This window comes from Erinaceus europaeus, chromosome 10 (genome assembly GCF_950295315.1).
Source record: "Erinaceus europaeus chromosome 10, mEriEur2.1, whole genome shotgun sequence".
Lineage (NCBI taxonomy): Eukaryota > Metazoa > Chordata > Mammalia > Eulipotyphla > Erinaceidae > Erinaceus > Erinaceus europaeus.
Window position 1 is genome coordinate 117,657,101 of NC_080171.1, and position 21,846 is coordinate 117,678,946.

General features: G+C 44.5%; 1 protein-coding gene across 1 annotated transcript in view; it reads right to left on the reverse strand.

Annotated features, from left to right (window-relative positions):
* APCDD1 (APC down-regulated 1) overlaps positions 1-21,846 on the reverse strand; it is a 44,012-nt gene that overhangs the window by 18,079 nt on the left and 4,087 nt on the right. Inside the window, exons 2-3 of the mRNA XM_007517185.3 lie at positions 7,845-8,028; positions 2,348-2,879 (exon numbers count right to left, since the gene is read on the reverse strand). Of these exons, the coding sequence (XP_007517247.2) occupies positions 2,348-2,879; positions 7,845-8,028 (716 nt within the window). The remainder of the gene's footprint in view (positions 1-2,347; positions 2,880-7,844; positions 8,029-21,846) is intronic.

Here is a 21,846-nt window from a genome sequence, read left to right on the forward strand (position 1 = left end):
CTCAGTGGCATTCTGAGTCATGTTCTCAGTCGTGAGCTGCCCAAATGCAGAAGCCTGGGAAGCACTGTGTCCTCAACCCGGCTTCACCTCATGCGTGGAGTCAGCTCTCTCACACACACATGGCACCGACTGTCCCTCACATATGGAAACAGGTCTCTCTCCCTGACGAGGGGCAATCAGAGGAAACAGCCTCCGCCAAGCTGGCTTCCTCAGCAGAGTTTCCATAATTATAATAAAGGCGACTTTCATTACATGAGCTCACAGTAACACAGATAAAAAGAAGATAACAGAGTGGTCTTTGGCAGGGAATGTACTCCGTGATATCTCCGCCAGCCATGAAAGAGTTCAGAGCACTAAGAAGAAAAAATAAAATGATATCTAAAAATCAAACCCTGAGACAAGTGTTCCAGAGATGAGGTCACATAAACCAGCCTGATGTGGAGAGCAGCTCTGGACACGACCGACCGCCTGCCCCCTTGGCTGGCCATGGCCAGTATCCTGTATGGACCACCTCTCCCTGCCTTGAACTTCTGTGTTGAAAAGGGTCAGGTTACATGCTGACATGGATTCGGGGTCTGTGGGAAGGAAATGCTTTGTGAATTCCAAATATAATTACTGGCCTATCATTTAAGAAAAGAGCATTATAAGGTTTTAATTGTTTCCTGACCTCTCTGGACCCTCTGTTCTCTCTTCTGACAGAACTTCACATCTCACTTTATCAAACAGATAAAAAAAGAAAAAGAAAAAAAAGAAAAAAAGGTCTGGAGAAAGAAGTTTTAGTTTTGGCACTGAAACTCACTAACCAGGGGGTCTTGGGCAGGAAACTTAACCTCTTAAACTCACTAACCAGGGGTTTTGGGCAGGAAACTTAACCTCTTAAACTTCAGGGGGTTTTTTGTTTGTTGGTTTGCCAAAAAGGCTAGTAGTATCGTCTGTACAAGTTACCTATAAAGAAAGCAGGTACGCCATCCCTCGTGTCTCTAAGGATCACATTCCAAGACCCCTCAGTAGATCTGTGGAACCATACATGGGTAGAATCCTGCACACACCGTGTTCTCTCCTCTGTGTACATACTTACGGGAAAGCTAGACTGATAAGCTAGGCGTAGTAAGAGGTGAACACACTAAATCATGATAACACAACAGGAGCTATGTGACTGTGATCTCTCCAGATGTTTTACTGCAGGCCAGGTGGTGGCACATCTGGTAGAGCACACACACTGCCAAGTGCATGGACCCAGTTTCAAACTCTTGCTTCTTCAGTGGTGTAGCAGTACTGAAGGGGTCTCTCCTGTGTCTCTTTCTCCCTCTCCCTATCTCTCTCTCTCACCCTCTAGCAGAGAGAGAGGGGTGGGAGAGGGAGAGGGAGAAGGAGAGGGAGAGGGAGAGGGAGAGGGAGACGGAGAGGGAAAGAGAGAGAGGGAGGGAGAGAGAGAGAGAGAGGGAGAAAGGAAGTCTGGAAAGCACTAAACTGTCCTTGAAAAGATACTTGGTTGTAGGTATTTTCAGACTGTAGTTGACTGTGGGTAAATGTAACTTTGGGTAGGGGGTGACTGCTGTCATGTGGAGTGGGGGGAGATCCTCAGGGTCTGCCGCCCTCTGCAGACAACAGCACTGTCACTTCCCCTCTGGTGCTGGAGTCACTGGTGTTTCCAGTCTTTCCACCGTGTGTTTAGAACACCTCCGTCCTTGTCTAATGCTTTTGACTTAGAATCACAGAAGAGCTTCCTACCATGTTAAAGCTGAATAGGGACTTATGAACTTTCCTTTTTGCTTTTTCTTTTTTGCCTCCTGGGTTATCACCGGGGCTTGGTGTCAGCACTATGAAGCCAATGTTTCTGGAGGCTATGTTTTCCATTTTGTTGCCCTTGCCGTTGTTATTGTTGTTGGATAGGACAGAGAGAAATGGAGAGAGGAGGGGAAGACAGAGAGGGGGAGAGAAAGACACAGACACCTGCAGACCTGCTTCACCGCTTGTGAAGCAACCCCCCCCCCCCATGGGGAGCCGGGGGCTCAAACAAGGATCCTTACATCAGTCCTTCCACTTCGCCCTACCTGCACTTAACCCACTGCGCTACTGCCCAGCCCCCAGAACTTTCTATTTGTAAATGCCTCTACCACACCACCAAACCCACTACTACCATCACCAAGATCAGCAAAGGACATTGTGGGTCCTTTTCAGGAGCAATGTGGCAGCTGCCAAGGTCTCTTGGCCCCAGTTCCCTGTGCCTCCCAGGCAGCCGGCCTCCCTCTCCCTTCCCACTCTGGCCCAAACTCACAAAGGGTTAGCCGTTTTGTCTAGTGGGGAGCCAGCCTGCAGCGGGAAGGGCAGCAGCTGTCACAGATACCTTGGCATTCTGCAGGGGTGGCTGGTAGCTGGATGGCCGGTAGAACATCCTCTGGGAGACGTCGGTGTGGATGTCCCCTAAGAACAGCTCCTCCACCAGGCGGTCCAGGTTATGCTGCAGATGCTGCTTCTCCACGCGGATGAGCTGCAGCTCGTGCATGGCGAAGTTCACGGCCTTGGTGCACTCACAGCCGTTCTCCTCGCGCCACAGCTCATAGGGCACGTCCTGCACCCAGGCGGCCCCCGCGGCCATGAAGCCTGGGCATGTGCGGTTCACCAGCTGGCTGAGCCTCTCTGCCACGGCCTCCGTGTGGCATATGACCTGGACGCTGTGAAGCTGGTAGTCGGCCTCGGTGCCCCCACGTATGATCCAGGAGGCCTGGCGTAAGCGGATCTTGCCCCGGATGACAAGGGTGTAGGTGGGGTTTGTGCAGCGGTTGCCCCCGTAGTAGAACTGAAAGGCTTTGAAGGTATTATTGTGGTAGAAGCTGTAAGACCGTGTGATGAACTCGGGGCCTGACCTCACCTCACAGCTGGAGAGGGAAAGGAGAAGGAAGATATTTTAAGCTTAAAAGGTTTGAAAAAAGAGGCTTACTGGGAGTCGAGCAGTAGCGTAGCAGGTGAAGTGCAGGTGGTGCAAAGCGCAAGAACTGGCGTAAGGATCCCGGTTCGAACCCCGGCTCCCTGCCTGTAGGGGAGTCGCTTCACAAGCGGTGAAGCAGGTCTGCAGGTGTCTTTCTTTCTTTCTTTTTATTTATTTACTTTTATTTATTTTTAAATATTTTATTTATTTATTTTCTCTTTTGTTGTCCTTGTTTTTCGTTGTTGTTGTAGTTATTATTGTTATTGATGTTGTCATTGTTAGGACAGAGAGAAATGGAGAGAGGAGGGGAAGACAGAGGGGGAGAGAAAGATAGACACCTGCAGACCTGCTTCACCGCCTGTGAAGCGACTCCCCTGCAGGTGGGGAGCCGGGGGCTCGAACCGGGATCCTTACGCCGACCTTGTGCTTTGCGCCACCTGCGCTTAACCCGCTGCGCTACAGCCCAACTCCCGGTGTCTATCTTTCTTTCCCCCTCTCTGTCTTCACCCATCTCTCTCCATTTCTCTTAGTCCTATCCAACAACGATGACAATAATAATAATAACTACAACAATAAAACAAGGGCAACAAAAGGGAATGAATAAATATATATTTTTTTTAAAAAAGAGGCTTATCAGAGGTAGGAAGTAATGGTAATCATCTTACAATCCTGTAAATAAGTATTAAATCATTAATAAAAAATGTAAAAGGTTTAAAAATTAAGAGAAGAAGAAAAGGAAAAAGGAGAAAAAGAAGAAGGGGGAGGAGGAAGAGAAGAGGAGGAGAAGGGGAAGAAGAGGCAGTAGGAGTAGGAGCGGTAGTGACAGTGGTTGTCAGTCGTAACGGCGATCCCGGGTGAGCGCACATGTTGTAATGCACAAGGATCCAGGTTCTAGTCCATGGTCCCCACCCGCCGGGGGAAAGCTTTGTGAGTGGTGAGGCAATGCTGCAGGTGTCTCTCTGTCTCTCTCCCTCTCTCTGTCCCCATACCCTCCTGACTTCTGGCTGTCTCTATCCAATAAATAAGTAAAATAAAAGAAAAGAAGTATTGGTAATCCTAACAAAATGCTTTCTCAGATAAGACACAGTTCAAAGACTTTTACAGACACCAGCTCCATGACTTTTCACAACAGCTTTTGTGTCAGGTGGGTATTATCAACCACATCTTCCAGATGGGAAAACCAAAGTCTGAAAGGTGAGTTATTGTGCCCAAGGCCACATAACTAGCAGCATCCCAGCCAGATCGTGAATCTGGGCAGTCTGGCTCCAGGGTCTTCACAAAGAGTCTGGCTCGCAAAGCCTTCCATGCATGCTTGGAGCAAGCCAGGAGAGCAGAAGACCCCTCCTCTTTGCTTGTTTCATGTGTGGGTCTAACTTACAGCATTATTTTTTCTGGCAGGAAGATGAGACTGCAATGCTGGCCTATAAAATAAGTGCCTTTATGTGACTGGTTTCTTGAGCCCTTCTGCTTTATGAACCTTGCCTAGAGGAGGCTAGTGCCACATGTCCTTTACCCTGGAATAGGGGCAGGTTTGGGGGAGGTGTCCATTAGAAGCAACTGAAACTCACTCTCCCATCCAGTCACCATGAATTTCTCCACTTAGCAAAGAATTATCAATCAAGGAGAGCAAAGCTACCCTAACAGAAAAAGGTTTCCTTTTGTGTGTGCTGACAATGACACAATGTTTTATGCTGTGGCATTAGATGCTAAGCCATTTAATAAATATAATACATATTTATACAATACATAATAAATACTTATACAATAAATATAATTCCTAGGCCAGAAATATTTCATCTGTGCCTACAGAGCACTAACTTCTCAAGAGGTTTGAAGACAGGCTCAGTTTTTATGCTGTTCCAAATGTTACCAATTCATAAGCATGAAGCAATAGCCCATGGGCTTTTTTTTTCCTGTCCCCAACCTTTAGCTAGATCCTAGTCTCAGCAGCGTCGTAATTTTCACCAAACCATATCAATTTTGACCTTATAACTGCTCCTGTCTATAATGTATAAATCATATACACTAAGTATAGAACATGTCTATGGAGCATATATGTATTATGTCTGTTCTGTACAATAATTGGGGCTTGTGCTGACTCTCATTTGCTAAATCAAGTTAAAATCCCCATGACTGGTGTCAGAATCTCTTAATTTCCCTATTTTAGACAACAGACCAATGAATCACCATTGTGTTGAAGCGGGTGTCTTTGATAAGAAAAGGCTCTTTATTGGTGTCAAATAATAATGTACGGACTCAATGCTGAGGTGCCTTGAGTGCCTCTCTTCCCTAAGGAAGGAGAAAGGGAAGACCCAGGGTCTCCATACACCATCCCCCTCCCTACCAGCCAAGGAAAGAGAAGTTTAGCACGAGCAGCGATTAATGATCTTAGAGGCTGAAAGAAGATCACTCAACTTCTAATGTTATAGCTAAGCATGGCCAGCTGACGATTTAGCCTTCAAAGCTCAGCGTGTCTTGAGTGCGTCCACTTTCCCCTTAACCCCTCTGCCACTCCAGCGAGGCCTCGATCTAGTCTGCTAGTTCTTTTGGGTAGAGGAACTGTCACGGCAGTCTTCTAATTGGGTATCTCCTTTGTCATACAGCGAACAGTGTCTTGTCTGATGCCCTAAGCAAAGTCCTTGCTGACAACTCTTCAATGGCTTTTCAATTCTCTGAGAATAGGAGTCAAGTTTGGCATCCTGGAGGTTATTTGTCAGGTAGAGTGTCAATACGTATGTATCATACACATACACACACACACACACACACACACACACACACACACACACACACACATTCTCTCTCTCTCTCTCTCTCTCTCTCTCTCTCTCTCTATATATATATATATATATATATATATATACACACACTATGGTTAATTTGTCATGCCCCAGGCTTCGCATGTAACAAATCAGGGCTCTTATCTTTCTCTCACACATTATTGGTTGACTTTGTTTTATTTTATTTTATTTTATTTTTTGCCTCAAGGGTTATTGCTCAGGCTTTGGGGCTAGCACTATGAATCCACTGCTCCTGGTGGCCATTTTTTCCATTTTATTGGACAGGACAGAGAGAAATCAAGAAAGGAGAAAGTGATAGAGAGAGGGAGAGAAAGATAGATACCTGCAGACCTACTGCACCGCTTATGAAGCGACCCCTCTGCTGGTAGGGAGCCGGGGGCTCAACCAAGATCCTGGTGCCGGCCCTGTGCTTCACATAATGTGCACTTAACCACCCCAACTCCCACCCTACACACATACGTAGATCTGTATCAAGTCAAACTGGAGAGGAGACCTGGAGTGCAAGGGGCCTAGAAGGTGGCTCTGCTTCCCTCTGCAGCCTCACTGGGGCTCTTTCCCCCCCCGCTCAGTCGCTCCAATCCAACTTCTGCTAGTTCTTTTGGGTAGAAAGCTTTTCTGTGACTTGGACAGCCAAAGACATCTCAGCTCAAGTGTCCTCTTCTGCGGCAGCCTTTCCTGACCCCACCCTGTCCTGGAATAGGGTCCCCTGGTATCTACCCATAGCATCTGTTGTTTTCTGATCTTCGTAGTACTACTTTGGCTGCTTACTTGTAAAACTCCTGAAGGAAGGGCTATGGATGCCTTTAGTCACTAGTCTGTACACAAAAATCTGTAATAATGCTTGGCCCATAGTCGATGTTGTGGCAGGTGTATTGCACCAAAGTCAAAGACTCTGGGGTGGGTGGGGGGAAGGGTTCACGTCCTGGAACAGGATGGCAGAGGAGGACTGAGTGGGGGTTATATTGTTATGTGGAAAACTGGGAAATGTTATGCATGTACAAGCTACTGTATTTACTGTCGACTGTAGAACATTAATCCCCCAATTTAAAGAAATAAAACAAGTGTTTGGGTACTCAGTAAATATCTGCTGAGTGAGGTGATGAATTATTTAAAAGCACATCACATAATGATGACATAAATATCTGCCATTGGTTTTCTGACAAACCCATTTTAAGGAAAAAGAAAATAAAACTTCTGTGTCTTCATCATCTTACACCATTCGTTTTATTTATTTTTTTCCCCTCTTTTCTCCCTGCTCACTTGATCTCTCCCCAGGGTACCTGGAAGCTATAATGAAATGATGAAGGTGAGATGATCAGATCCCAGGATTTGCCTTGTTAATTCCCAACAATTGAATGGGTAGGGAAAGAACCCTGCAGGTCAGCCTCTAGGCTATTTTTAAAAGCTTGAATAAAAGATAAGCTGGAGCTCAAAACTAGAATCAATCTCAGCTCCATAGCTTGGAAAATGAATCCAAGAACTACACCCTGGCTAGTGAAGGTAGCTTGAGTACCTTTCAGCTTACTCTCAGAAACCTGAAGTCATATTAAATTACCGGACTCTGGCTAGAATATTTAGACCATCAGGAGCTTGCCAGGCATGTTTCAGGGTTGGTGAAACACAGACTCCTAATTTCACTTGCTAATTGCTTTTTTTTTTTTTTTTAATATACAAGTGGTCCCACAGAGTTCTGTAAACAAGGACCTATTCACTCATGCTTGTGGTTAACAGTGGTACAATATCATCTCTACTTTCACTAAGATTTCTACAGTATGTAACTGCATTCTTCTTATTATTATTATTATGTAATTATTTTTAACCAACCAAAGTTCCAAAGAGCAGTTCTGCTTAGTTAGAACATAGACAACACCTAAATCTTTGCAGATCACAGTCCTCTCAGTATTCATGGAGAAATGATTCCTATGGGTACCAAACTCTGGATGCTCAAGTCCCTTATGTTAGTGGGATAAGGGGTCTAACCACATTACGCAACTTCCCATGTACTGTTGACCTGTACAGAAGACCAGCTGCGTACAGAGTCTGCAGGCTCACGAAAGGACTTTGCATGGAAGCACGCTCTCTGGCTTTTTCACTTTTTGCCCCATTGCTCTTACCCAGTGGATACCCAGTGGCCTTCGATCGCGGGTGGCATCTGCACAGTGATCCTTGCACCATTGTGGAGGTGTTTGAGCATATGATGGCACTGGGATTCCTTGAAAGCCCTCCAGGCGCTCTTCTCTAACGATCTCGGATGGGATCTACTGTCCGGATGAAGGAGGGCAGAAGCCTCTCCCAGCCCTGGAAAAGAAAGGTGAAGTTTAGCTGAGAGATGAGCTAGGAGCAGACATCGATCAAGTTGAAGAACCACCTCTACGGCCTGGAAATAAATAAGTGCATCTGGGAAACACTTGCTCTAAGTTTTATCAGGACCTCTGCTTTCAGAGAATTCACATTTCAAAGTGAGAAGACTGAGGCTCCAGGAGGTGACAAACACGACGTCCACAAGGCCATCTGGCTAGTTCTAGGCAAAGGAAGAGTCAAAACAATGCATCTATGAAATTACAAACAAGACTGGACATCTGAATGAGCGCTTGTGCCGCGCAGGCAAACGGAGGCAGCAGGGGTTATGGGAGAGAGAAATGGGTGTGTTTGTCGTAAAAGTCTCAAAGATCTGGAGACGGGAAATGGGGGAGAGAACAGAAAGGGGTCATGAGGAAGAGGGGACATAGTCAATGTCATGTGTGAGTGAGGAAGAGAGGGGGCAAGGACACCAGCGAAAGTGTCAAGAGCAAAGACAGATGGAGAAAAGGCCCAGGGATCAGTTCCAAAGACTGGCAGTTATGACCCCTCCCCTGAGATGGTGTCCCCCATCTCCTTATGACTAGTTGTGCATCTTCTGTTTCTCTCGGTCTCCGAGTAGATGCACTGTATGCGACTGCCCATCAATGGGGTGAAAGTCAAACATCTGCTCTGCAGTGGGACAGGAGTGTGACTTATGCCCCAATTACTTTACAAGTCTCCCCGCTGCAGAAAACTGTTACTAAATTAAGCACTTACACTTTACGATTCAGAGAAGCCACAGGAAGCTCACCTTTTCATTTTCCATGCACCGCTTTTATATTCACTACAAGCGTTATAATTGAGGTTGGCTAAACTTAGACAGGAAAAACTGCAAATAGACTATGCCCTGACTAACGCAACACAAAGAAATGGAGCTTGGAGACTCACCCTTGAAATAATTAACACAACGACACAACTTTACTATGTTTTGGCACTCTCTTAGCTAAAGACACACTTCCAGACAAATGTACAAAACCAAAACAGATACACACAAAATAAAAATGCATCCAGTAAAATGCTAGCAGTGTGGAGTGATTATTTTTATTTATTTTTTAAATTTTTTTTTATTTTTGCTTCCAAGGTTATGGTTGGGACTCGGTGCCTGCATTATGAATCCACTGCTCCTGGAGGCCATTTTCCCCCCTTTTTGTTGCATTTGTTGTTTATTGTTGCTGGATAGGACAGAGAAAAATGGAGAGAGAAGACAGAGAGGAGGAGAGAAAGACACTTGCAGACCTGCTTCTCCGCTTGTGAAGTGACCCCCCTGAAGGTGGGGTGCTGGGGACTCAAACAGGGATCCTTACGCAGGTCCTTGTGCTTCACACCACGTGTGATTAACCCACTGCACTACTGCCCGGCTCCCAAGGTGATTATATTTATATATCAGTCAACATCTGAATAAATTCTTTAGGACTCAGGCCCTATAAAAGGGCATCATTTTCATCTGAAAGTTAAGCATTAGACCCAGAATAGAGTGATTGGTGGCAACAGGATAAAATCTACTAGAGCAATTTAGATTGATAGGTTGATACCATTCAGGCATTCACAAAATTCAAATGTTTGGCATGATTCAGAGGGCTGAAGATATGGACGTTTGGGAGGTCAGAGCAATATTTCACTGGCAGGATGAGTGCCTTCCCATCTACATGGTCCAGGTTCAAACCCCAAGACCCCATGCCAGTGCCACAGCACCAGGGGGAGCTAGTACTGTGATGTCTCTGAATGAAGGAATGAATGAATGAATGAATGAGTGAGTGAGTGAATGAATGAATAAGTTGGCCAGGAAGCATTAAACTCAGCCTACATACACACACACACACACACACACACACACTGAAGTGAAAGGTGACACAGCACAGGTAGCAATAGGTGTATTGTTAGAATGAAGTGTCAACTCTCCAATAACTCCATTTAACTAAATCAAGTAAGTTACACCTGCCTCACTGAGCCAGAATAAGGAAGACAATATAAAGCAGAAATCTATGCTGAGTGGTCTCCATTACTGTGCAAGCCTGGGACACGTGGTCTCCCAGGTCCAGAAGACCCTCCCACTGCAGTGATACTCTCCACGGAGGGCATTCTCTCTCTCTGTCCTCACTCCACACACCCCCTCAACCCCCCCTCTTTTTCAGTGAAGTGGTTTAGCCCAAAGGATCCAGAAGGAAACAGGAAGTCCTTTGACTCAGCCGTGAATATTTTTCTCTTTGCAAAACTATTTGTTAACAACATGAATGTGTATTGATCTGCTTCCCTGTCCTCACAGTCTGAAAAATCAGAGGTGGGGTGGGGGTTGGGCGGCACAGCCGCTGGCGCAAAGCCCAAGGACCAGAGTAAGGATCCCGGTTCGAGACCCCGGCTCCCCACCTGTAGGGAGGTCACTTCGCAGGCAGTGAAGCAGGTCTGCAGGTGTCTGTCTTTCTCTCCCCCTCTGTCTTCCCCTCCTCTCTCTATTTCTCTCTGTCCTATCCAACTGAACAATAACAATAATAATGAACACAACAACGATAAAACAAGGAGGGCAACAAAAGGAGAAAAAAATAGCCTCCAGGAGCAGAGGATTCCTGGTGCTGGCACTAAGCCCCAGCAATAACCCTGGAGGCAAAAAAAGAAAAGAAAAATCAGAGGTAAACTATTAACTAGTTCTGTCATGAACCTGTGTCTGGACTGTGTGGGGATGGCGTCCTCTGCACAGTTCTGAAGCCTTAATGTCCATGTGCCTGGCACCTGCATATAGCTCTCAGCTGGCCTTGGACCTGAGGAGGGAGAGGTATGCTGTTCCCTGTACCTCTGACTACCCCCCAGTTGTGATGATCCTGAATTTCCTATTAGGTGACCAAGGACCAGAATGCAGTATATAGCTTTCTGTCTGCAGGGTCAGTGATGACATCAATGAGGACATGACTAACTGAAAATAGATTATTAAAAAATTGATTTTATATTTATTTTCCTTTTTGTTGCCTTGTTTTTTAAAAATATTTATTTATTCCCTTTTGTTGCCCTTGTTGTTTTATTATAGTTATTCTCGTTGTCGTCGTTGTTGGATAGGACAGAGAGAAATAGGGGGGGGAGAGAGAGAGGGGGAGAGACAGAGACAGCTGCAGACCTGCTTCACTGCCTGTGAAGCGACTCTCCTGCAGGTGGGGAGTCGGGGGCTCAAACCAGGATCCTTATGCTAGTCCTTGCGCTTTGTGCCACATGCGCTTAACCTGCTGCGCTACCGCCAGACTCCCGTCCTTGTTGTTTTATTGTTGTAGTTATTATTGTTGTTGTTATTGATGTCGTCATCGTTGTTGGATAGGACAGAGAGAAATGGAGAGAGGAAGGGAAGACAGAGAGGGGGAGAGATAGACAGACACCTGCAGACCTGCTTCAACACCTGTGAAGCGACTCTCCTGCATGTGGGGAGCCCGAGGCTCAAACCAGGCTTAAAATAGATTTCATAATGCAAGACAGGAGGCACTTGGAGTTGAAAAAAGATTCTGCTTTAAATGTGACATTCAATAAAGATGCCATCATCGGTGTTACAAATAAATACATACATCATTATTAAATTACTCTTTTAGAAAATTATTATCTTTATTTATTGGATAGTGACAGCCAGAAATCAAGAGGGAAAGGGGAGAGAGACACAGACAGACACCTGCAGCCCTGCTTCACCACTCAGTTTTTCCCCTGCAGGTGGGTTTGAACCTCGGTCCTTGGGCATTGTAACCTGTGCACTCAACCAGGTGCACCACTGCCTGACCCCTCACTATTAAATTCTTAATAAAAAGATGTCATCATTCACTATCAACCAAGCCTTGGTCAAAAAAAAAAAAAAAAAAAGATTTGCAAACCCACTGACAACCTGCAAATATTTTCCCATGACAGTAAAAGCAAGGGGCACTGGATCTGGGTAAGATCTCTAGGCTAGGCGGTTTTGAGTTTGAAACTGGATCAGCCACTTAAAAGACTTCACCCACGGCAAGACGTCAAGAACTATGAAGACACACTGTTCTTTTATTCTTGATACAGAAACACGTGCGTTTTAACAAGGACATGACACCCATCCATGGTGCACTGTCAGCCTTTGGATGCTTCCCAGAGATTGGTCAGTGTTTCTTATCTTTGTATTACTTCACACGTGACAGGTAATCTGTTTGCTTTGCATATAGCTCAGAGGGAAAATACCAACCACAAGGAGTCTCATCTTTTCACAAGGATCACATCTTCCGAAGTAACTGGCTGTGGCTGTGTGGGGAAATGAGTGCAGTTATCTCTCCAGTGATAAACACTTGTCTCACTGATGCCACAAGAACACACTCCATTTGCTCTAAAATTAGTCTGATGTTCACAGTGTCTTTCTTTTTAGTGCTGAGTGATTTATAAGTGGGGGCAGGCGGAGGGGGAACACAAGCTCTGAGATATAGGCAAAGCAAACAGATTACCTGTCACAGGCGGAGAACAAGCCTCCTTGCCTCAAATATTGACTCTGTCTTCAAAACTGGGCTATGTGAGATTGAACACAAGATCTGGTGGACCAAGGACGCACATAAAGGAAGTCACACGATGACAGCTTGAGCTGCCTTGCTGGGTTCATACAGGTAGTTAGTTGCTTTGCCTGCATGACTCCTGCCTCTGGGATGCAGGAGTCTGCATTACCCATCAACCTCAACCATCAAGGATGCAAATCCATTACAGAGAACTTCGAAAATGTGCCTCAGTATCAGTGAAACCCATTACTAGTGCTGTGACCTTAAGTTACGCTAACTTCTCCAAGGCTCAGTTATCCACCTGTAAAGAGGGGATAAGTTACTCATCTCTAGGGGTAGATTTCAGTATATATGTATTTAGCGCACTGATGTTCATATGGTTCTTATTAGATGTTAACTGTGATTATTTGAAATAATCCCTAGGCTCTTAGTCTGCCTTCACAGTTAAAATAATGGAAGAAGTGACCTAGAGCCAAAATCACCCTCAGGCTGAGCAGAGACAAAGGACCCCAGGCAGCAGTAACTAGTGACCCAGACACAGAAGAAAGTGAGACCCATGGTGGCAGGTTTGTGACTTGACAAGTTCTACTCAGTTTAACAAAACCCATTCATTATTATTCTGGATATCTTTAGGAGCATAAAAAGAAAAAGAATAAAGATAAAGGTATTCGTTTGTTTTCAGAATTTGAGGTTCTTAAGGCCTCGCTGGCCTGGATGTCAAAGAATTCAAGTAGAAACAAAGGCAAGCCAGCTTTGAGGTTGAAAGTGGGGTTTAAGGGCAAAGGACTTGCCAGGTTCATTCATGAGGCAAGAGTCACTCAGAAAGGGAGTAGCGGAAATGAAGTTTCAGGATCAGCACAATGCAGATCATTAGAAAGCAGGCAGAAGATGAAATTACTCAGCATTTCTAGAATGCAACGTCGATCTCACTAAGTGCTCTCACTGGCCAGCTAGCAGAGCTCAGGAGCCTGGCAAGGCTGTCAGTGCGGGTGAGGCTCCAAAGGTGCGGTCAGGTGGGGAGGTGCAGCTTCTCAGGACACAGGGACTCAACACAGGCTCACGGTCTTGGGTAATGTTGGAGCGGTATTTATTCCTGATTTCTCTTTTGATTCTCTTTGCTACCACCTTTTGACTACTGTTAGGGAACCACATTAAATGGATCAAATGAAAGCAAGCTTGCTTTAAGGGAGAGAATGTTGTCTGTTAGTTATCTAGTCCATGACTGGCATCAGGCTACAATACTTACTTGATTTGCCTGGTATGAAAAATGGCAGGCACTGGAGGTCATTTACTCAGCAGAGTTCATACCTCCCCATGGATAAGGATCTGGATTTGAGCCCCTGCCAACTACATGAGAGCACCATGAAAAAGGGAGCACTGTGGTGTCTCTCTTCCTCCTGTCTCTCTTTCACTTTTCTCTCACTCTGTCGGGGAACAAGGAAAAGAGTCTTCTAGCAGCAATGGAATTGCACAGATCACAGCTCCAGTGCAAAAAAAAAAAAAATTTTTTTTAATTAAGAAAACATGTGAATGGCTTTCTTGTGAGTGCTAGAAACTCAAAAAAGGGACCGGATGGTGGCGCTCCTGGTTGAGCACACACACGTTACCATGTGCAAGGACCCAGGTTCAAGCCCCCGGGTCCCTACCTGCAGGGGGGAGGTTTCAAAAGTGGTGAATCTGTGCTGCAGCTATCTTTCTCCCCCTCTCCCTCCATTTCTCTCAGTCTCTGTCCAATAATTATTTCCCTAATGAAACTATAAGAAGAAGACAACAGAATTTTGGGGCAAGATCACCTGGTTAAGCACACACAGCACAGTGCATAAGAACCCAAGTTCAAGCCCCTGGTCCCCCACACGCAGAGGAAAACTTTTGTGAGTGGTGGGAGCAGGGCTTCAGATGTCTCTCTGTCTCTCCCCCTCCCTCTCTTTCCCTTCCCTCTCAATTTCTGGCTGTCTAGATCCAATAAATAAATATTAAAAATTAAAAAAAAAAAGAAATTCAAAAGGTCATTTGAAGCACTAAGTTCAAATTCGCGCGCGGCCAAGTTCAACAGCTACCTTGTTCACATTTCCACTGTCTGGATCAATCACAATGTGTTCTCCAAGGAAACCAGACTTACACTTCTGGTCAACCTAGGGACACCTGTACCCTGCCCGTGTTCACTGCATCACCCGGACTATGTCAACTTCAAATTTGGGACCAGGTGGTGGTGCACCTGGCTGAGTGCACACATTCCAATGCGCAAGGACCCGGGGTCGAGCCCCCGGTCCCCACCTGCAAGGGGAAAGCTTCTCAAGTGGTGAAGTGTTGGTATGCATGAGACCCCTTCTGTTTCATTTGGTTTAAATCCCCCCTGCTTAACACTATTCTATTTACATAACCTCTTCATTCTATTTACATAACCGCTGTTAACAAGCACCACCCTCCCTCCAGGGCATTGGTTCAATCGCCACTGTTTCATATGTTTTTGCTCCACCCCCTCTCCTTGTCACACCCTGATCCTCTCCTTGTCACACTCTGTCACCAGTCACTTTTCTCTCCACCCTCTCTATGTCACATCCTGTTTCCACCCTACTTGGCAAGTATATATAAAGACAGCATTGTGAGTTTTACAGTACTTTACCTTGAGTTTAGCTCAGCTCGGCTTAGACTGGGCTGCATCCTGCATGAATAAAGAGATACTGCCTACAGCCCAGCCATGAGTCCCTGGTCGTCTGTTACCCGCCCGTGAAGCCAGCCCGGCGAAAACGACAGTGAAGCAGGGCTGCAGGTGTCTCTGTCTCTCTCTCCTCTATCACCTCCTTCCTCTTTGATTTCTGGCTGTCTCTATCCAATAAATATAATAATAATAATAATAAAGCAACTCATTTATTTAGTAAGATAGGATTGCAAGACACTGGTTAGGCACAGAAGCCACAAACATGGATGTCATGGTTAGGTAACAGACCAGGCTCCTAACAGGCTTAAAGAGGGGCACTTAGGCGAGAGGGTGCAGGGCAGCTCATGGGGGGGGCGGGGGGGGGGACTATACCTTAAAGACTTCAGAAGCGGTCTAGGCAGACTTAAAGTCCACTTAGCACAAGGTGGTGGGAGCGAGAGATTCCCACAGAAGGAACTAGAGAGGCTGAAGGGGACAACTCAGGTTGGTCTAGACTAGAGAAGCCGTGTTAGAGAGGCAGGGCTGTCACTGAAAATGTCACGTGTGTCATACTGAGTTTGGAACGAACTAGAAAGCTCAGTACCACCAAAAGCCTTTAAGCAGTGGAAGGGTACAACAAGAATTCCACTTGAGAATGGGCGCTGTCCTCTCTTTGAAGGGACTAGAAGCAGGAAGCTCAGTAGCCATAGCTTCTACTACGGCGGCTCAATATACTCCCTCTTCTTCCTTTTCGTTCATTCTTCTTTTTTTTTCATTTCCTTTTTATTATTTATTTATTTATTTTCCCTTCTGTTGCCCTTGTTGATTTCTGTTGTTGTTGTAGTCATTATTGTTGTTGTTATTGATGTTGTCGTTGTTGGATAGGACAGAGAGAAATGGAGAGAAGAGGGGGAAGACAGAGGGGGAGAGAAAGACACCTGCCGACCTGCTTCACCGCCTGTGAAGTGACTCCCCTGCAGGTGGGGAGCTGGGGCTCGAACCGGGATCCTTATGCCGGTCCTTGCGCTTGGCACCACGTGCGCTTAACCGTTTTCTTTTTTCCTTTTTTTTTTCTGACTAGATGAGAAAGTTAAGAAAAAGAAGTTGCTTTCAATAAATAAATAATGACTTTGTTTTATAGACTTAGAGAGGTATTGATAACATTTTGTATAGTATGAGGTATTCCTAAGAAATTATACTAAAAAAGAAATAAGGAAAGAGAACTAGAATCTATAGTGATTGAGCATTATAGCTGAAAAGAAACATTCAAAAACAGATGTTCTGTTTGAATATATCTCAAATCGTGTGACTCAGTCACCCTGGTACTTAGCAATGCAGTGCTTCAGGTGTGTGATGACTATTACCAGACTTCCTCTCTGAAGACCTATTACTTAGCACAGCAAAGGTTTTTATTATACACAATAACTTCCAGAAACCACCATTTGATTGGATTATTTGTGTAACTGAAATGTTGGCTAATCACAACATCTGGTTGTTGAAAATCTTGCCTTTGCAGGTGGAATGCAGGTCTTTCTCTGAGGATTCAGGTGGTTTTTTTTCTTCTGCAGAGTTTGTGCATACATGATACTACTAAGTGGGGTTCTGCCTTTTTACTTATTTTGACAGATAAAAGAAGAAAGGGAAAGACAAGACAGAAACATAGCAACTCTTCGCCATGGATAAAGCACTCTGGGTACCATCCAAGATATCAGGGTTTGAGCCCAGGGCCTCCTGCACGGTGATGGTGACGGTGATGGTGATGGTGACGGTGATGGGCACATCCTCCTAGGTGCACAGTCTCCTGGTTCTTGACTCAGAATCTTAATACGGTTCAAGGTCATGATTAGGGGCATCAGTACCTGTAGAAAAGGACTTTGGATACAGAGGAATTGAAGTAAAAGAAAAACAAAAGTAATAACCCTGCTTGAACTACAAACAGGATCCCCACCCCAACTTTCTTATAAATAAGAATGAAAAAGTGCACTTGAGGACACACACCACCAGCATTTTGATTAAACAAAGGATTCAAGTATTATGGTGAATTGAGAAGAATAGGAGATTGAGTTCCTATTCATTAAAGTTTTGTTGTAAATCCAAGGAAAGAGCATCTCTAAAAATTAAGCAGTAACACTTCAGAAAGAAAGCAGCAGTGAGTTTCCAGTCTTTAAAAGATGGTTTTGCGTAAGTTAAATAGGTAACTTTCTACATGACATAGAAAATATTAAAATGGTGACACCTAATATGTGTATGACACACCACAATGCATTTCATGCATCTATTATCTCATAGATCAAATGCCACTTGCAACACAGATATAGAAAGTAACTAGAGAGGCCAGGTGGTGCCGCACTTGGTTAAGCGCACGTTACAGTGCACAAGGACCTAGGTTCGAGCCCCTGGTCCCCACCTGCAGGGAGAAAGTTTCGTGAGTGGTAAAACAGGTCTCTCTCCCTCTCTACCTCCCTCTTCCTGCTTGATTTCTGGCTGTGTCTATCCAATAAATAAAGAGAATAAAAAAAATTTTTTTTTAAAGTTAAAAAAAAAAAAAGAGAGAGTAACTAGAGACCCTCTCCTTAATGTGAAGTGTTCTATAAACAGCCTGTCCAACAGAACTGGAAGTTCTCCAGAGCGCTGTTCCCATGGAATGGAATCTGAATAAGCAGGTTATCAAAATGACTCCCTATAAAATGATCTCCAACATAAGGAGTTCTGTGGCCTGAGCCCTGATAAAAAATGACTGTGTTTAAGAGGTAGTTTCTTTCAAGCAAGTACTTGGGGGGAGGGGGGGAGGTTGGAAAGTAGATTCTGAAAGGAAAAATGTTCACCCATTGAAAATATATTAATTCTCAAAGGATTTGGGGGTAGAATTTTATAGATAGACATGGACCAGAGACTAAATGGGGCTCTTAAACTCTGGAGGGCTTACCCATGTGCGTGTGTACCTGTCACACTGATTCCCAAGGAAGAAATCACTCTGCTGCAGTCATCGGAAACGACAGCAGAATGATCTCAACTACAACCAGAAGTGCAACAGTCTACCGTTAAAGAGAGTGAAAACGCCCAGTGATCATAGAAAAGGTAGCAAACGGTTGGTTATTTACACAGAGATAGACACCCTAAATCTAAGGTTGACGTACCAGGGGACTCTATACATCACTGAAAACAACAGCACATACAGATGACAGGAAGCAGTCCTTAGCACAATTCCCTGAAGACCAATTAGTGAGTTCTTGAAAAAGCATTAATTTCAAACCTATGGTGTCCTCAAAAGACAAGTTAAACAAGAATGTTTGAAGGTGGTGAGAAAGGGAAGGACTGTAGTGACATCTTGCCTTTGTGACCGTCAATATGTATCCACCTTGCAAATAATTGAGTCCCTATCTTTTTTTTAATTATGTTTATTTATTGATTGAGGTAGAGACAGCCAAAAAATTGAGAGGGGAGATGGAGATAGAGAGGGAAAGAGACAGAGAGACACCTGCAGCCCTGCTTTGCCACTTGTGAAGCTTTCCCCCTGCAGGTGGGGATTAGGGGCTTGAACCTGGGTCCTTGGACATTGTAACATGTGTGCTCAACCAGGTGTGCCACCAGCTGGCCCCTATCTTGAGTCCCTATCTTGTGCAAGTTTCTATCTTAGCTATGGACCATGGTTGACATATCAAAGTCAAAGAGTCAGGAAGATGTGCTCCATGTTCTTTATCTTAATGTCTCAATAACAGTTAAAGGTCTGAATTATCGAGATAGACTTTACATCTTTTCACCAGCTATTTATAGAACTCAACACTGAGAACCAAAAGTTCCAAATCATTTTACACACAACAAAATGTGTAATTAGTTGGGAAGGATATAGTTTTTTTTTTTTATTATTCTTATTATCTTTGTTTGAGACAGCCAGAAATCGAGACAGAAGGGAGAAATAGAAAGAGACAGAGAGACCCCTGCAGCCCTGCTTCACCACTTGTGATGCTTTCCCCCTGCAGGTGGGGACTGGGGGCTTGAACCTGGGTCCTTGGACACTGTAACATGTGCACTCAACCAGGTGCACCACCTGGCCCCAAGGATACAGTTTTTAAGTATATCTGGAACCGGACTGACATTTGATCAGGCTGGTATCTGTATCTATATGTACTTTAATGCTTTAGAATTTCTTTTAAAAGTAGAAATAAGAAATATACTAGTTGTCAAAAATACTAGTTGTCTCTGGGCAGACAGATGGTTTTGATAGACTCCTTTGTTCATTCTGCATGCTTCTGTGTTTTAGATAATGCGACATCTACTACTCTGATAATCAGAGTGAGAAAGTACTTACTCTCAAGTTGGAACTGGCAAGAGACTTAAAACAAGCAGATAAAATGAGACTGACTAGATTAAATGCAGGTAATTACTTAGCCATAAAACTGCCCTGCCCAATTAAATAAGCAGTCATTACTATAAATGCAGGCTTTGAAGTGGGTACTGGCAGATAAACTCCAGCACAGCTTTCCATGTTTTGAAGTAAGACCGTGTGTGTGTGTGTGTGTGTGTGTGTGTGTGTGTGTGTGTGTGTGTGTCACCAAAAGACTGGCTATTACTTTCATCACTATGCTTACTAGCCTTTATTGTTAATTCCTAACTTTAATTTAGGTCGAGAGTAGTGAAAGTTGCTTTGATCAATATTTACACTTCCACATTTAATTTTGTTTTCCTTTCCTGAGAAATAAAAATAAAGTCAACATTTCAGATTCATACCTTCACCTAATTTTAAAAATGAGGTGGTTTTCTGTGCAGTTTTATTTTAATGCCGTAGTCCCAAGGCGAGACATTGGGACTGACCCATCCACCCACTAAGCACACCGGCTCACAGCTGAGTGCTGTCAAGATGCATCTACACTTGGTAGCACAAGTCAGTACATGTGAGGCCCATGCACAGGTGTGGTGTGAGCACAGGGTACACACATGCCTGCTGGTGTGTAGGGCATGCTGTTTGCTGTTCAGGGTGTGTGTCTGTTTGTCTGGTATGATGTGTGAGGTTTCCTGGCAGGAAAAATATTGCAGGTAGCCACGGCATGCCATCCTCCCAGCTCTGTACTTCTAGCTTTTTTTTTTTTTTTTTTTTTTTTTAATCAGAGCACACTGCTCAGCTCTGGCTTGCAGTGGTGCAGGGGATGGAACCTGGGACTTTGGAGCCTCAGGCATGAGAGCCTGTTTGCATAACCATTATGCTATCTCCCCCTGCCCCCCACCCCCCACCCCCCAGCTCTGTAATTCTACAAGAGCTTTTCTACTTCACCTCTAGACTTCCTTCAGGACACATCAAGAAGGGGGGAGCACTTCTCTGCATGAGCCTTCTACTTAGCATGCCATGGCCACTGGTACATAGTAGGGCCTCATAGTCATCCTTACTGAATAGCTGCATGAATTAATGAATGAAAACAGAAACTCCTGCTAGAACAGAAACATGTTAGGAAAATGTCATATCTTTTCTCTAGCGTAGGTACCTAGCACAGGATTTCTCCCCAGTTAATTCCATTCCCAAACTGGAGAACTAAACAGCAGGTCTAAGGCATAAAATATTGACACAGAAGTCATGCTTGGAAATGCTCTCTTTTTTTTTAGCTAAAATTTCCTCTGAAGTTACTTCAAGTCTATATACAGAGTGTACAAAAGACCTGCCTGTGGTCCGGGAGATGGCACAGTGTTAAAGCTTTGGACTCTCAAACATGAGGTCCCGATTTCTATCCCTGGCAGCACATGTGCCAGAGTGATGTCTGGTTGTTTCTCTCTCCTGTCTTTCATATATATATATATATATATATATATATATATATATATATATATATATATCCCCTACCTATCCTGCTGCACACACTTTCAGCAGATGTACACAACCATTAACTTCGCTTTTGATATTTCTACTCGTAAGCGTTTGATGCTTCACTTTGATTCTATCAACTTCCCAGAGTTTTTGCCCTTAAACAGTATGTAACTACGCAGCCGTATCTTCCACTGATGCTTAGTTAGCTCTTTCATCACTAAGGGAGAAGAAAGAAGGAACACAGCTATTACAGAACAGCCTCACCACATGTTTGAAGTCAGTCAGTTTGTCTCTCAAGATAATATTTAACATCTGTCTAATGTCCTTGCTCCGTGTTCCGTGCAGGTGAATCATGTTTCTTTTAAAAACTTAATTTAGGACAGGGGTAGGGGGTTTGGGGGGGGGGAAGGGAGGTGCAGACACACCATTTTTTTCATGGTTTCAAAAACTCTTCACTGAGATGGCATTTCAAGGATTCTTATTTTATCCACCTTCAATGGGTCCTCACATTTTGCTATTTTTCCATCTGGCACCCTGCACACTTTTTAAAAGATTGCTAGGTTCTGCTTGAACGAAGGGTGGGCTTACCTTTCAGAAAAGTCAATGACTTGGACAGAAGTGTCAAATAAGTATCATTGGGGAATACAGTGTCTCTGCCGGCATCAGCTCCAAAGCTTAAAGATCACGTACACCCCCCCGCTAGTAAAGAGAAGCACCACTTTTTCTGGACCACCTCCGGCTAATCTGTGTTTCTGGAACTGAATGATTTTTTTGTGGCTTTTCATCTTAGCAAAGAAAACAGTGATAATGGAAATCTTCCAGCTGCATACTTTCCTGACATTCAATAGGTTTTATTTGGATTAAGAAATGCA